Source organism: Orbicella faveolata, unplaced genomic scaffold, assembly GCF_042242905.1.
Source record: "Orbicella faveolata isolate gen_17 unplaced genomic scaffold, um_ofav_v1 contig_12, whole genome shotgun sequence".
Classification (NCBI taxonomy): domain Eukaryota; kingdom Metazoa; phylum Cnidaria; class Anthozoa; order Scleractinia; family Merulinidae; genus Orbicella; species Orbicella faveolata.
The window spans coordinates 23,250,946-23,268,065 of record NW_028301539.1 but is presented as its reverse complement, the minus strand read 5'-3'; the positions used below and the strand labels follow the sequence as shown (position 1 = coordinate 23,268,065).

Sequence of the window (17,120 nt, the reverse complement as noted above, 5' to 3'; positions counted from 1 at the left end):
ATGTATACACCGGTGTTAACAATTGACATCAGTTGGTGGTGTCAGATTTCGAAGAGCTTCCGACTGAATCTTTTCGTTTGATACAGTAAAGCGGTTTTCAGTTAAGTGTCGAAAGTAATCAGGCAATTACGTTGGTTTTGGTTTGGTTTTACTACGGTTTGACATTGGCTGAGTAGTGTAATTGGTAAGCGAATGGTTTTGGTTTTGGTTTTACGACACTCAAATGAAATACGCTGTAACATGACTTATTACATGTATGTACTGTGCGAAGCATTATAATAAACTTATCACCATGGCTCAGTTGCTCATCCACCCAAACATTTTGGTGAATAATGTAGATTTAGAAATGTAGACACCAGTGGGTGAAATATCTTTTATCCCCCTTAAAGGAAAAAGTTCAAATTTTAGTTAGGGTGGCATACTACTTCAGACAGTTAAGTTGTTGATTGGACTTCTGTTGGTTTCTTATTTCTCAGCCAACCAGGAAACTTTAGCAGCTTTAGCTCAGTTCTTTAGCACTGCCTTTTCGTCTGGTGAATCTGCTGCCAGTTTTGGAGACTTGCCAACAGTGCCTGAAGAACCTGCCATGGATTCCTACCAACCTCAAGCAGATGTGAGTCATGTTTTGGCAGAATTGACCGAAATCCTTACACATTTTTTTGCACTGCAGCAAGTAAAACGTCTCTTTGTTAGAAAGTGGCTAAAACTGTATTGGATGAATTACATTGTGTTGTCATGCTCTATCACATTCACTCCTCCCCCACCACCTTTTTCGCGCCATCATGATTATCTTACTCGTTTGCATTTTCGTCTTTCAGGAGCAGTTGTCAGATGTCACAGAAGTGACTGCATCATTTAGATCCATCAGTGTTCTTGTCATAAGAAGTATTAAGCTCGAAGGAGTGAAATCGGTGCGAAAAGTTGCAGAGGTATCTATTAGTGAAGTTCAGCTGAATGCATCTGTTGGAGAAAGTCAGCGTATTGATGGCTCTCTTGGAGGTCTCAGAATTGCAGATCTCACTCCAGAAGGCTCGCTGCATCGTTTTGTGTACACATGTGGAAGTTTATCTGCTGGAGATCGTTCTATAAGAGATTCTTCGTTTTTGTGGTCATTACCAGAAGACATGCAAGATGGCCCAAGTGATCGCAAAGCATTTATATTCACATTATTGATTCCCAAGAAGGGCGGACAATGTTCAAAGATTATTTTAGAATCGACCACTGAGCTAACCACGGACACTGAGGAAATTGCAAGGAATATTCAGTTGAATGTTCATATGGCTTCCGCGCAGTATACTCACACGCACAGGTTTCTTTCTGAACTTTTGTTATCAGCAGGGGATTATGCTGACTATGCCGCCCAGTTTGGAGAAAGTTTACGCCAAGCTGCAAGCAATGTTGCCATGGGTCTTGTGAGTAAGAAGAGGGCACTGGCAGAAGGCCTTGATTACCTTTCGTCCTCATTTGTTACCACTGCTGGGCAAGAGGAAAGAAGTCTTGGCAGTCGCCAAGGAAGCATCTTGTTTGAAAGTGACAGTGATGTTCTTCAAGACAGCTGTGATTTTGTTGATAATTTTCCTCTGAAGCCCAGCAGACGAGTTTACATTTGTGTTACTGTAGACTCGCCTGTAGTTCAGTTACCAAAGTCGTCAACGAGTACAGACATGCTTGTTGCTCGTTTGGGTCAGATTACAATAAAGAACACACATTTGATAGAAGTTGTGGAAGAACAAAGTGATACAGGACATCTTACAGGTGTCGAGCACGACATTGATCGAGTGTTTGCGGAAATAAAGGGCATGAGCTTGTACTGTTTGACAGTGGACAATGGAGGAGCAGGAAGGACTTCATCTTCATCCAATGCAGAGTCGTCTTCAGGCAGAAACATCCAGCATTCACCAAGATCCACCAGCATGCATATTCTTCACAAGACAGCATTTGAACTTGTGATTGATCGTCGATCTGAAGACGCTGGCTCATTTGGTGTACCACTAAACTTGAAAAAACCAACAATTCACATCTCGGGAAAAGTTGCCACTCCCCTGCAACTTGAACTGTCTACTCACTCATACCATCAGCTGTTAGGGACCATTGACAACATCGGTGGCAGTAAAGAAACAGTACTTATTCCTCCTCCGGCAGGAATGCAAACCTCATCTGTGGCTAGTCCCACTTCTCAGTCACCAAGCACCCTTTCTCCAAGGTAGGACAAGTTATGTATGCTTAATTACCTTTCCGTGTACACTGTGATGCTCTTTGTGAGGGATTGAGATACTGCAAGCTGATTATGCAAATATCCTCTGAAATTATTTTAATGGCGAGCAGTGTTTCTAACCTGGGACATTGCACTGAAAGTAGCCCTTTCTGTGTTGATTACGTGATTGCACAAACTGCTGGGACAGAAAAATCTTCTTTACACTTCATTCTGCTGCAAGGTAGAGTACATGCAGTTTTCGTTGCCATTAGGTGATGATCCTGTTCAGAATTTGACAGGTAGACTTGATAGATCTATCATCCTCCAGGCGTTCAGTTAGTCGGGGTGAAGGGTGGAAAAACGGCGGAGCGAAATAAAGGAGAGAGAGAGAGAGGTTGGAAGAGGTTAGGAAAGATCATGGGAATGCATATCAGACAAAGGGAAACACAAACTGGGTTGAACAGTATCACATGTCCAAACGATTTTAGCTGGAAGCTACTTAGTAATCTTAAGAGTTGTGCTAGTCTATTTTTTTTAGATTGTTTGCTCATAAATGTATTTTTTGGTATAGCACTGGCTCATAAATTCCGTATATTTTTTCCAGTTCATCAGCATCCAATTTGGAAGCTTGCATTCCAGAAAAGGTCTTGCCAGAGAAGCACGTGTCATTTATACCAAATGTTACATTCGGTGAAAATGTCGACATTGAGATGTCAAACGAATCCTCTGCTGAATTTGAAACTGAATCCGAGGATCCAACTCCAATAAGAGCACAATTTGAAGTGCCACACTTCAGCATCAAGCTTCGTGGTGAACTCAACAAAGAGGACCGCGATTTTGTAGACATAATGTTTTATGACTTCGCTCTAAATTATGAACACACTAAACCCACAAGGACTCAGTTTGACGTATCGCTTGGTGGTCTCCTTGTTGAAGATCTCCTTCAAGAGCCAGAATCTCCATATCGGCATCTCATTTCTTCCTCGGCTCCTCGTCGGCCTCACTTACGGGAACGCTCCCTCTCTGCATATCCTTCAAGCCTTTCCTCATCGTGCCCTGTTGTTTCTAAAGCTGGTCTGCACGCAAATTTTTCCTCTTCTCTGCCACACTGTCTGTCTGCGTCTCCTAGGCAGGGGCCATTTCGTTCGTTGGCTCCACTACGACCGCTGCTCAAGAATCAGAAATTTCCTTCTATGCCTTCTGTGAATGTCAGCACAGACAGCGATTCCTCAATGGAGGACTTGAGAACTTCAAGCTCTGTGATTAAAGAGAAGAAAGATAATAACCTTGTGCTTATTAATGTACGTTTAATTGACAAGAAAGATGAAGAGTTTACTACTAGTTATAATTCGGTAGGTGTCACGATCTCGAGTTAAAGGTAAATATGTTGTGTGGTGTGTTGTGTATGTGTATGGCTGGTAATTATAAGAAGATGAGCTTTTACACCATTAATTCCAGACCTTTGCCGCAGGCAACAATAATGTTTAGAGCTTCACTAAATTGTGCTATCGAGAGAGACTTTGAATTATAAAATTAGTGAGCTTGCTTGAAGAATTTACCATAGATAAGCAATTTTTGTGATTGCTTTTGCAGGTGAACCGTTGCATCAATGTAGACTTCAACTCGCTGGAAGCAAATTTGAATCTGCAAACCTGGGTGATTGTTTTAGAGTTCTTTGGAATTGGAGTGCCTCAGCAGCCCCCTCCCTCCCAACCGACAAGTCCAAACACCACAACTACACATCCTAATCCATGGAATGACACTGTTAATGACAACGTGCAGCTGAGTCAAATTGAAGGTAGATAGAAGAGTATTACCAGTTCAGTTGACAGCTTCTATTCAACGATTGGAGTTTTAAGTAAGGCCTTCACCTTTTAGTTTAGTGGAATCTGCAGCGTTTTGTGTACGGCGACTACCACTAAGCTGTAGAATGTGAAAAGCAGTTACAGGGTATTTTGAAACTACAAGTGAGTAAAACCCCAGTGCATTAAAGTTGGTTTAAGATATAGTGACGTTTTGTTAAACATGATAAACCCTAATAGTGGGTTCCTTTTTGCGAACACGTTTCTTTGCGGTCATGGAAAAAGTCAGTATTGTAAATTCACTCACTTTACACTTCATCTGAAGAAATGTTTTCATTCCGGTACTAAACACACGCACTTTCACTTTATTGTATACTACAAATAAATAAATAACATAAAATAAACATAACTTTTATTTACCCTTGGCAATGTTTATAGCACAAGTGCTAGTGAGGCCGAGCAAACAACTGAGACAAATAATTCAAATTGAACATAACATTGTTAAGAATCCCAACTGGCCGGAGGCAAACGAGTTGGCTATTTACAAGCGTGGCCGAGGATTTGAACTCGGGGCTACCGAGAAACAAATCCAGTCTACACTACAATCGACTATGCATGGTGCTGTGAAGTGCCAGGTAATTAATGTAACCGGAAAGTTAAATTTACCAGGCAATTGCCAACAAGTACAAAATTTGTTAAATTTACATACAGTTGCTTTTACTGTAAACATCGGATACTTTGCACAACAAGCAAAATTGAGGAACCAAAATTGTTTACTGCATCAGGGTTGTACAGTGTACCGAAATTAGGAATTGACTTTTAATTTAACTCTTTGTGCATGATGTGTGTTCTTGAGCGTGATATATACTTGTCTTGTTTTTCTATTTGAAAAGGTTCCGAACAGTCAGAGAATGAAGGCATCAACACAGATGTCAAATTTCAAGTGTCAGCTTTGACCCTGACATTAAGCAAGACAAGATACCCCATAGCCAAAGTCAGAGCTTTTGGTCTTTTTACACAAATCCACATGCACGATGGAAACTTTGCTGCCAATGGTAGACTGACCAGCATGTCAGTGACAGACATGTCTCCACATGGAACTTTGTACCGAGAAAAGTGAGTTGAATCCAATGGCGTAATCCTTGGCCACATTCCTTGTCAAAATTAGTTGAGACACTTCTTAATTTCTGTCTTATCAGAAGTTTATTAGATTGTTATTGTAAAAGGGTGAGGGCGTCTCAGTAACGAGGACGCAGATAGTAGCTTGACAGGAATAGATCCGAGGTACAATTTCACTTCATTGTCTGGATATTATTATCATCAGGTTTACAACATTTGGAGAGGAAGCTCTGAGTTTTGATTTCTTCAAGTATGGCGCTCCTGATCCTAACTTGTCAAGGAAACATGACATGCGTCTCGTGTTACGCATGTCATCTGTGCAGTATGTGCACACCAAGCGATTCCAGACCGAGCTGGTGGTGTTCTTTCAACATTATCTACAGCTCCAGGAGGTGTTGGGCAGGATGAGGGCCGCTTCAGAAGGAAACGAGGCAAGTTCTGCTCATTGACACATTGAGAGGTTTAATAAGCACTTAATGATTGGCCCCAAGAGAAACAGTGAGTTTTGTTTCCCGTTTTGCTATACCTCCCAACCCAAAAATAGAACAAACTGCGAAAAAATTAATTTCTTGACGCCGACTGGCACACAGATTTGCTCCTGTTTCAAGGTGCTCGACCGGATCACCTGTGAGGCGAAAGTTCAAGTTGTTGTTTCGCTAGCGAACTAGTGAGTTTTGTTCACTCAAGTGAGTTAGTTTGTTTTGGTCCATGGTCACGACACGTTCTCCTCCAATTGGAAAACGAATTTGAATTGGGAGGTATAGCAATCGTATTTGATACACCACATAGAAAATGCCTGCTTGCTAGTCAGGTTGATGGTTTGGTTGTCCTTACAGGTTTCATGGGTGTTTGGTAGAGGAACTCGAGTAGAACTTGACATCAAAGCTGGTAATCCTGTGATCTTAGTCCCGCGCTCTGCAAAGTCCTCGCACATGCTGGTAGCTGATCTTGGTAACCTCACTGTTGCTAATGGATTTCTGTGGGAGGGCTGTCCTGGTACAGTGGCACATTCTAAAAGCAGGCAAAGGCAACGATCCCAGCCAGATTCTGGTAAGTCTTTTTGAATGACGCCAAATGCATTTTACACTCAGACTCAGCATACTCACATTTCAGGGGGGCTTTTAAAACAATGCTGTGATATTACTATGAAGTAATAAACGCGTTCAGTCGTGCACTGATGTTTTTTTTTGTTTCTTCAAACATTGTCATATTCGCAACTTTCACCTTTTTGCTTTTAGGACCTACTGGCTCACGTCATCTCTGTTTGATAGACTGCATGCACATTGATATGATGGACATGGATCTTTTCACAGCCACAAGAGTTCAGGGAAACAATCAGCAGTCTACCTCTGAATTCTCTTACAAAAGCCAGGTTTGTCTGTCTGTCTGCCTGGCGTCCTAGGCCTGCCCGCCTTCCTGCTTATCTGTCTGTCTGTCCGTGTGCCTGCCTGCCTGCCTGCCCGTCTGCCTGCCTGCCAGCCTGCCCGCCTGTCTGTCTGTTTGTCTGTCTGTCTTTCTGTCTCTGTCTGTTTGTGTGTCTCTCTGCCTGTTTGCCTGCCGGTCTGTCTCTGTGTCTGTGTGTGTGTCTGTGTGTGTGTGTGTGTGTCTGTCTGTCTGTCTGTCTGCCTGTCTGTCTGTCTGCCTGCCTGCTTGCCTGGGCATGCCTATCTGCCTGCCTTCCTGTCTGTATATCTGTGTCTCTGTCTTTCAGAATCGACAGAAACCTTGGTACATTGTATTTTCTTGATTGCAGGGCTTAAAGCTGCTTAAGGAGAAGTGCAGACTGAATTTGACAGTGGAGCGCAACTTGGATTGGGCATTTAGTAGAGCGGGTAAACATTATTTTGTGGAGCTGATACATGTGCTGATACTTCTTATCATCAAATGAAAATTGTTTACCTTCTTTCACCTGGCGTTTCTCCAGACCTCCATCACGCTTTTGATACCCCTTCTCGCAAATTTGAAATGGATTCACTTTCGATTTTGAGCCCAAATGTTGTTTGTAAAAACACAAGATTAATTTGTAGTATTACACGGTCCAGTTGCAATATCAACACCACCACCACGACAAACAATAGCTCAACCAAGTGGTGAATATGAAATGAAAAACCTCTCCGTTGTAATCTACTGAAAAACGTGAAACCATATGAGAGTAGTGAAGTCAAACTTCCCATATGGATACTTTCCTGTGAAAAATCTGATATGTAAAGTTAAAGGCGGCTTGATACCTTTACTGCTGTAGTGGTGATGTTTCTGCAACAACGACAGATACGTCTTTGTATAGTAACAGAGCTAATGTGAGACAATATGTTCAGTTCCAGACTTCAACTTCAGTGGCCGGCTGTCTTCGGTTTGTGCATCTTTGGATTATTCCCAATACTGCTTCATCCTTGGAATGCTGGGAGAAAACTTTGGAGAGCCTCTTGAAGAATTTGAGAGACCATCATCTGTCATCCAAGATCCCCTAGGAAAGGTGATTGTAAAACCATTTTTCTGCTTCGGTCTTCATCTTTGGTCTGCTTCCGTTCAATACATCGTGATGTGTTTTTACTCCGTTGAGAAGCATTCATTTTAATAGCTATAGTGACTAATTAGTATAGTTGACAAGTTAGATTTCTGTGGTGGCATATATAGTTAGTATTCAGATAGGATTTCGGAAAGGGTAAGATGTTCAAAAAGGAAATTTAGGTTTGTTGGGATGAGATGCACTGGAAATCGCTGAGATGCAATGGAGTGCACTAACTCCTCAAAGCGGAAACCACAATAATACCTCAGTAGTTAACAGTATCACGTTTCCATTTTTGGCCATTTGGAAATTGCGCGGGGAACTAGGGCGAATTTCAAATGTTAAACCAATCGCTAAACTGACAGCACCACATGAAAGATCACGTTGAGAGTAGTCATGTGACCAAGTTTGATGCTTTTAGGGTAAACAGACACCAAGTTGTAGACCTTGACACATGTTGAGACAGCGTCCCCTAAAACCATAATTTATAAACTCTTGAAATTTTTCATGATTCTGTGATACTCTTAACAATTGGCAAACATACGTGATTTTTATCTCAGCTTCTTTCAAATGGTAGGCTCATGACGGGATTTTATAGTTGTCACAAAACTGATAAAAAATTTTAAGAGTTTATATGGTTTTGGGGGTGATGCTGTCTCAACATTAGAGACTTTTATATGGATTTTCAACCATGTTTCAAGGTATATAACCTGGTCAAATCATCTCAACGTATTCTTTCATGTGGTCGTGTCAGTTTATCGATCAGTTAAAATTTGAAACTTGCCCCAGTTCCCTGCGCAATTTCGGAATGGCCTATTGACATATCTAGTAGACAAAGATGAAAACTGGCGTCTTCGTAATGTCCTAAATTGTTGCTTTTGTAGTTCGTCTCCTGTTAGCTAGCCAATTCAGAATGCATGATTGATCTTTAATACCCTTTTCTCTAAACTTCTAAGTTTGGGATATTATAGCACTTATCACGTGCTGTTTCAGCCAGTAATGTCGTTTCATTGGCCCAGATTTGCATGTGCATGTACATGTACTTGCAACGTGAAATCACAGTGTTTTTGATTTGTGCCATACACAAGTAACATCCTACCTTTTCAGCCCCCAGTGGCAGAGGAAGTATGGGCAAGCCTGCGAATGAGTATTGAGCTTGTCAATGTCAGTTTGGAGTTGCTCCCTATTCAACTGTTTGAGCACCCAGATGAAAATGCAGACCACACCCAGCTGCCATCTTTGGCCAAGATAGACTTCATCAAATCCAAATTTGAGTTTGAATCTTTCTCTGATTGGTCGAAAACTATCGATTTGGTGTCTGAAGAGGTCATCTTTGAAGATACCAGACAGAAAGGTAACTACTATTTGCATATTTGTCTGCTGGGCATATAAGCAATACTGTTGGGAAAAATTTTCACATAGCTTGTCAAATCATGATGGAGAAAGAGTAATAATTTCTGTGAGCGCGTTTCCCTGGTATCGAAGAAGTGGTCTAACGTGCCATCATTAATTTTGCTTTGGGATAAGCCCTACAAATCTCGTAACAGTAATACCTCTTAACGACTGTGATATACCAGCCAGGAGGATCAAGGCCTACTTGTACGTCGCTCTGCTAATTTCTTTAGTGAAAAAGGGCGAATGCTGCAAGTTATCCAGACCTCGTATCATATCCTCGAGCTTTTGCATTGCTTTCTCATGTAGACATGTTTTCGTCCACAGTTTAGGGTGAGAATTCTGAATGGGTCATATTCTTAGGTGATATTATTGCTGTTATGACAAATTTTAATAGGTGAAGTGTATCGCTGCTTTTCAAGTGCGCGAGTTGTTGGTGTTTAAAGGCTCGCAAGGCTTACAAAAGATAGCTCATATAATTTTTGTATTAATAGGTCGGTTCTCATGAAATTTCACTGTTTTGTGCTCTTGTTGACAGGAATGGGGTACATTATTGTGTCCAGATTCGTTTTTTTCGTTCATTAAGGTTAAAGTAATTTACATTTCTAACTAAAATAGTTGAGACCTTATCTTCTTTTGCTTTTCTTGAAGTTTCACACCTGGACGATTCTGATTCATGTATCTTCACGGAAGTCTTGTTACCAAGGAGATCCTCGGCATCAGCTCGAGAGAGCGAGTGCTCCCTTCAATTCGAGGTTCACTACAGAGATACGACGAAAAATACTTTGCTGACGTTCCTGTTTAATCATAGTCGTATTATGCTTATTATTGACTATCTGCTGGATACATACAACTTTATCATGTGCCGGATGGTCAAACCCACTGCAGGTTTGTAAAGTACAATAAATGTGCAGATAACATTTTTGGATTTTGTGCGCTCTCTGATTGGCTAAAGATAGCTATGTTTTATCAGTGTATAAAATACAGAATACTGTGTTATATTGTCTCCCGTCCATGTTAACTTCATATGTATACCATCTACAAAGCGTATGAAGAAGCCAAAGTGTTGTGTTATTCTGTCATAAAACACACTGTGGACAGTAGTTATTCCAGAACAACTGAGGAATTTAGAAAGCACTTGCTAACAGCACGTATTTCTAAATTTCTGTTATATTCTCAGATAACTAGAATGAAGAAATGGGGAACATCTACCGTGTTTCTTTCGACTTATCGGTCGAGATAACGAGAAATGCAGTGGGACGCGAGCCGCTGGCGAAAATGTTTCCACGTGTTTTTCAAGTTCTCCCAACCTTTCACGAGAAGAACTTCATTAATGTCGTTTGTCAGTGAGATACAGACTCGATTCAAATCAGATCAGACACTCGTAGAACAAACTCTTGACCTTTGTTATATCATTTGACAGACAGTGGGCTTTGTTTTAGGGTTATATGAAGAGTAGTGTCCCTTTTTTATGAGTAACATTGATGCGTAAACCAAATGTTACACTATGATTAACAAGATGAAGTTTATGGAGTCAATGTTAGCGGGTCTTGTTGTTAAGATTCAGGAACCTCTGCAAGTCAGGAACAGTCCATGGACACGTCAGAGGACAGATGTCCAAGCAAATCATACGAAACACCGCCTCCGTCTGCATCAGGGGTAGCGACAAGATGTGAGATGCCAGCACGACCTCAGGTAGACAACATGTAGCTATCTCTTACAGATCACAGACGTGCTATGTTTTGATCCTTCAAATGTTCCTCTTTTGAGGTGCTAAAGATTATGTAGAAGATAGTGGTGGGAATCGGTTGAAATTTCACAATCGATCATCGGAAATAATCGGATTGCCCCAACCGATTGATCATCGATTATAATCGGAAAAATCTACCAATAAGCATTCCATGAGACTGACACGAAATCAACAAAACACACGTGCCACAAACCTTTGTTGGCGTACTGCTTTCTGCAGAGACTAAAGATTACCTTCGTCATATCCAAGTTTTCTTTTGTTTTGGACCCTTCCTTCACTTGATAAAAACCCAAATATTCCCACACTTTGGACCTGGCGTTTCCAGGATAACGTCAGATCTCCAACTCGGCCATTTCAGCCGCCATGTTGGACTCGTCAGCAACATGTAAGCGAGGCAGGTTTGAGAGAGGATCTTGGTTATTAATTTGACGCGACATTTCGCAGCGATGTTGTTTCTTAATACCTTTCATTCGCTGGTGATAGTAGTGATACTACAAACGCGAAACAGTGAGCTTGTAATTTATGTTTTGGTTAAGCTGTTTACGAAATACAAAGCAGCTTCGCATGCCACATCTTTCAAATAAGCGTGGTGTATTTGAAGTGACAACAACACAGCGCGCAGGGTACGCATCGTTACCATGGCAATGTCAGTCATGAAACTTAGACCGGAAGCGAATCAATCAATATGGATATCGTTACACTGACTACTTTCAACCAATTGATTGATTGCTTAATGAGTTGTGCGAGTTCAGTTGTCTTGACTTTACAAAGAAGCGAGAACGTCATTTGACAATCTAACGTGGAGGTCGTTAGACATCATAGCTTATCCTGATTGCTTTAATATACAGTCATTGGTCAACGCACCCAAAGGAAGAATTTTTTTCTCCCAGAACAAGGCACTAGTGACGTTTCGTAGATCCACGGATTGTAGCTGTTGGATTTGCATTGTTTTTTTTTTTTTTTTCCGTTAGGGAGACACAGTTGTAATGTAAGCATTTTCTGTGATCTAAGGTAAATAAATGTACAAAGCATCTTTACCCTTTCACTTCACTTGTTAAACCACTATTCATGTAATGTGATTCTTGCTATATTGAGTTCTGGGCGAAACTTGCGTCGTCATGGTGTTTTCTGTTAAGGACGGTGCCTACTAATTGCAAAGGTTTTTGCGCCAGGTTAGGACCACGCGGAAAAAGTAGATCTTTGCAAGGGCTATTGGAATCTACAGAGAAAAATGGGGGTAGCCACGCATTTTTTCGAGAAAATTAGCCTTGAATCTCAACAAAAATGCTGACATCAGCATTTTCCTGAAAAAAGAAGGAAAGGATATTTCTTCACAGATTTCCATAGAATTCACCTTTACATACAGGAAAGCAAACACATTTAAAAAGATCTTTAAACTACATATGGCAAATGGTAATAAAAAACATTTTTGATATGTTTTTGATAACAAAATCGTTGCAAAAGCACTTTTAGCGTATCTGACAGTCTTCCTCTGGTTCAGCTAAAATACAGTCTAAATACTTTTTGCTCACAACCAGAAACTAATCACGCGTTGAATAGACTTGCCACTTCCATTTCATAACATAAAATGTAGGCGTAACCACGCGTTTTTTGAAGTTATTGATCTTTTTTGAAAACTTTTACGGTGCCCGTTACATTTTTTCCTGTCACCTCCCCAGTAAGTAAGACATTTGCGTATCTCGCACTTGTCTAACGCGCGCACTACGCCATCTGCAGGTACATGTGTACAGTTGGATTTCAGTATAAGTTTCGACAGATAACAGTTAGGTTTTCAGCTGGAAGACGTAAACAGTTAGTGGTTAGCGATATGCTGCTATTCTGGTGTTCCTGGTTTAAGTACAGGTTCATTAAACTGGATTTGGTCACAGTAGGAAAATTTTGCTTTCATTTCGTCGTGTACGTGATAGCGTAGTTGATTACGTCAATGTCAGCCCCAGCGCGCGCGTGGAGCTAAATCATGGCTTGCGTGATGCGCAGAACGTGTGCGCACCAACAAAAGTGGGCACCGTCCTTAAGGACTAAACACTTGTGTTTTGGGTGTAATGCAATTTTTAACAACCTGTGCTCTATGTTTCAACCATTTTCTGTTTCAGCCACAGAAGACGTTCGAAATGAAAGTGAATATTTCAGAAACAGAACTGGTTGTTTTGGAGAATGTCAAGACTATGGACACACATGCTGTTGTACTTAAGGTATACTATTGATAACACTATTTATTTCAACAACTCGTTTCTGCCCCCTTTTGGCTTCTTAAGGTCATTCCTCCGAAGTAGGAGCCAGCACAATATTCGTTCCAAACTTTGTCCAAATAATAAGCAAAGTCATGGTACTCCAAAAATGAAATAAAAAGAGAGGGTCATTATGCTTTTTAAGGCGCTATGATCAGTTTAACATACCCCTGTTTCCTACAAATTTAGAATCTTGAATGAAGTTTCTAAAAAAAATAAATGTGGTATATTTACTAAGAAAAGGGACTTGCTAAGTCTTCCATACAAATGGTAGGTAAGAATAATAGTACTGTGCGTAAGTAAAGGAGTTATGAATATTTCGTTGAAAACAATCAAAAAATCGTAGAGAAACAACGGTACAAACACTTTAAATTGCTTGTGTGGTGCTAATATGCTTTTGCAGTTCAATTCTTTTTCAAAGCATTGGATTAAGCCACTTAGAGAAGTTATATGACAAATTGCATGTTATAAAACCATGTTTCTGGGTCTTATGTCCTCGCAATGTTTGCTGGAGAGATCGGGGTGCAATTCTGACTGAACTCCTCTAAAGGGCCGGGGGACGGGAGGAAGGGCTGCGTGTGACTTATCCTGCACTTTTACCCCTTTGTCTTTCCCTCCCCTATATGCCAGGCCAGCCATAACTTACACCTTGGGTCAAAGCAACTGTTAAGTCTGAGTTTTTTCTGCCGCCTTGAGAAAAATGTCTGTTGCTGGTTTTATCCAATGATCCTTCGATACTTCTTCTTTGGCAGATAACGTCCGTGTTGGCTTGGCGTCCTCACCTTCAAAGTCAAAAGTGGCTTTCATGCAGTGTCCAAAGCCTGGAAATGTTCTCTTGTGTCTTGTCCTGTGAAGACGAGACTGCTCTGTCAATCATAGATCCAACGTCAGCCTTGGTTGAGCTAAACAATGCCAGGAAACAAAAGGGAAGGAAGAATGCGGGACTGTTGGACATTGCTGAGGAACAACTACCCAGTCTAGAGGTGACTAAACTATTACCTTTATCTCCCAGAGAATTCCAGGGGCATCATGGCAACTGCCACTGAAAATTCTCACTGATATTTGACATTGTTTTGCAGCGTTTTGATGGGTTTCATTTGTATCTTCCAATTAAACCCACGGGTGTTTGCATTTAACATGGTAAACATCTAACAACCTCCCGTCCCAGGCTGTGATAGTCCAAATCGAAACGGAATTCATAGTTTGCGTAGCAGCCGTTTTCTTTCCTTTTCCAGGCAGAGAGATGGAACAAGCGAGCGAGCGAAGAAGCACGCTTGGGGTGAGCAAAAAAAGGGGAGAGACGGGGAGGGGGTGAGCGAGAAGGAGGAGAGGGTGCATTCGCACGCAGTGTCGTTCCGTTCGCGTGCATTTTTGGAAACGCTTGCTACGCAGGCTATGGAATTCATTAGGAAGTTGTCAGGAAGACCAAAAAACATTAATCGACGCTGTTGAGTGCAACAGTACTGCCTGTATTGGTATGAGTGATACAGAGATTTGTGTACGAAGATGACTGTCTTGAGGCCACGGTTTGTGTCCGACCTAACTGAAGCTTGAAATAACCAGACTTTTTATTGATTTCAGGTTAATCTTCAAGGACCCCTCATCATGCGTGTGTCATACAATGACTACAAGTTATACCTAAGCATCCTAGAGTCTGTGTCCAAGCAGCTGAACAAAGCGATTAAGAGTGAGGCCAGTTTAAAAGTGACGGATGAAATTCCTGACCACGACTTTGATGGTTAGACAAACATAAGTTACGTTTTACATTCTGTAAACACACGTGGTCTTGATTATGAAGAGAAGTTGGTAAAATATCGAGGAGGACCCTGAAGCTATCAATTTCAAGAATTTCGTGTCACTGGTTATTGTGTCGAATCTTTGTGTAATAAAACATAAAACTCTGGCTTTGGCATTTCTGTATATTTTCTAACTTGCATTCTGTGTCCTTTACTGTTCATAACGACAGCGATGTCAGTGAAGCGTCTTCAAGAACTAGGCTTTAAGGAATCCGATTGTATCAAAGCCTTACAAGCCACCTCAGGTCGATTGGATGCATCAGCTACTTGGCTTCTTGAGAATGCTGCTCCTGTCATTCAAGCACAAAGCTCTCAACAAGAAGGCAGCGCGCAGGGTTGGCAGTTTGCTGGGTTCGAGGTAGTTTGATTCCTTCTGCTAGGTTATAGACACTTCTTACATAGCCAACATAAGATCAGCCCAGACATTCCGACACAGACAATTATAACTGGCTAGCTACAACAACAAGAACAGCACAGCCTTAACATTGAACATCTGGTATTACTTCCAGTTTGCGAAAAAAACAAAACAAAAACAAAAACAAAAACAAAAAACAAAAAGGCGACAAAGAGTTATAAGAAATAATTAATTAAGCAAAACATGCTGTTTTATTATTCAGTCCTGCAAACTACAAACAGTAAGACAAAAACAGTTTTGCGTTTAACAAACCTGCATAACAGATGCTTAATTGATGTTACCAAAGCTGATCAGCTCGGCGCAAGGCTTCCTTCCTTTCAACCCTCAGCTGCTAATATGGTTGTAATGTCATTATCGCCATTTTAGGGATGTGCAGTACTCTGTAGTTAGTGCTGTAATGCTACTTAAATTTGTCTGAAATTTAAAAAAGTTAGCGTCTAATCTGATACTGTTTGTCTTGATAGGTCAGCGCTGGGACAGTGTGCGTTTGTCTGATTGATGACTGTGGTGACAGCGATGTACCACTCATTGAATTCAGCACTCAAAGTATGTAGAATTCTCCCGTGTATTTCATCCTTTAGCGTCTTTGACAGTTATAAATCCTTTAATTAAGCAGGTATTAGTAATGCTTGTAACATTATTATTACTGAAGTCTCTTTTTACAAATTACATTACTTTTTCAATCGTTGGAAGTAGCACAGTCATCTTAGTACAGTGATTTATTTAAAGCTATAACTTTTGTGTTTTGGAGAAGCTAGCACTTATATCTTGGCCTAATTGTAAAGTTGTTTGTGATGTAAAGGGCTAAATCAATGTCAGAACATCATTTGGTAGCACATAGTGAGGAATCATTAGGTGAATTACAGGTTCTATCTTTGTATTTTAGTACAAAACAGATTTGACATAAATCTAGTGCTTTGTCAACCACGTTCATCTTCAGTATACTGTTTTTATGCAAAGCAATGACATATGACATGGGAATTTAGGTGTACTTTAATTTTGCATTTGACTTTCATTAACAGATCTAAATTTCTGGCATGACCTTCAGTCCACTGGTGAGGGAGCCGCTCATTGTACGTTGATAGTACAGTACTACAACAGAAATGTATCAGACTGGGAACCTTTTGTGGAGCCGTGGAAGTAAGCTATGTAACACATATATTAAACTGTTCCTTTTGGTGTGTTTGGGTATCATCGCATCCGTAGCCTACATATAGAGTCCTAAAGTGTGACGTCACAAAAAAATAAATTTGCGAAATTATGGGATTTGGCGCCATTTTCGAATAGAGCGTCCTTAAAAAAGGGTCTTTGCCAAAAATTACCTCTTAATTGTAATTCCCAGCCGAAATATAAAGGATGAAAATTTGGTACTGCCCCATATAAATCTCTCTAATTTTGAGTCAGTTCTAAACTGAAGGAACTGAAACAAATTTTGACGGGTTTGTATGAGATGCTATCAAACTTTGATCCCTTATATCTCTATCGGGAATTGCAATTCAGAGCTAATTTTTGGGATGAGAGCATCTTTTAGGATCCTCTATAAGAATATGACATTATATCCCATAATTTCAAAACTTTTATTTTTGTGACGTCATCACTTTAGGACTCTATATCAAGGGAATCTCTCCGCTGGGGAGCGAAACAAGTGCCCAGAAATGGGGCACTCCAATGGTGCACGCCAGTGATGCTCGGGGTGGTGCTTGACGTTTTCTTTTTTCTTCTTCTGTCTTTTCATGTTTTCTTTGTGTTGTGTGCCTCTGTTGTAGATGTCAACTTCGCTGGCAGGAGCAACGCAAGACGCCAACATCTACTTCAAGGGTTCTTGCAAAACTATGTGGTGAGTTGTGATGTACTAGCTATACACTGTTATATTATATCGCTTTTTTACTTGCTATTA

The 17,120-nt window shown here is 40.7% G+C and overlaps 1 protein-coding gene across 4 annotated transcripts in view; it reads left to right on the top strand.

Annotated features, from left to right (window-relative positions):
- The window catches only part of LOC110041639 (intermembrane lipid transfer protein VPS13D-like), an 85,374-nt gene that overhangs the window by 28,500 nt on the left and 39,754 nt on the right, over nt 1-17,120 (top strand). For all 4 annotated transcript variants that reach the window (XM_089276877.1, XM_089276873.1, XM_089276867.1 and 1 more), the window contains exons 25-44: nt 477-613; nt 819-2,203; nt 2,799-3,546; nt 3,788-3,992; nt 4,890-5,112; nt 5,321-5,546; nt 5,952-6,165; nt 6,354-6,487; nt 6,869-6,947; nt 7,431-7,588; nt 8,729-8,975; nt 9,665-9,901; nt 10,575-10,708; nt 12,878-12,976; nt 13,765-13,995; nt 14,594-14,750; nt 14,979-15,166; nt 15,688-15,769; nt 16,246-16,363; nt 16,990-17,060. In XM_089276877.1, coding sequence (XP_089133003.1) covers nt 477-613; nt 819-2,203; nt 2,799-3,546; nt 3,788-3,992; nt 4,890-5,112; nt 5,321-5,546; nt 5,952-6,165; nt 6,354-6,487; nt 6,869-6,947; nt 7,431-7,588; nt 8,729-8,975; nt 9,665-9,901; nt 10,575-10,708; nt 12,878-12,976; nt 13,765-13,995; nt 14,594-14,750; nt 14,979-15,166; nt 15,688-15,769; nt 16,246-16,363; nt 16,990-17,060 — 5,073 coding nt within the window. The remainder of the gene's footprint in view (nt 1-476; nt 614-818; nt 2,204-2,798; nt 3,547-3,787; nt 3,993-4,889; nt 5,113-5,320; nt 5,547-5,951; nt 6,166-6,353; nt 6,488-6,868; nt 6,948-7,430; nt 7,589-8,728; nt 8,976-9,664; nt 9,902-10,574; nt 10,709-12,877; nt 12,977-13,764; nt 13,996-14,593; nt 14,751-14,978; nt 15,167-15,687; nt 15,770-16,245; nt 16,364-16,989; nt 17,061-17,120) is intronic.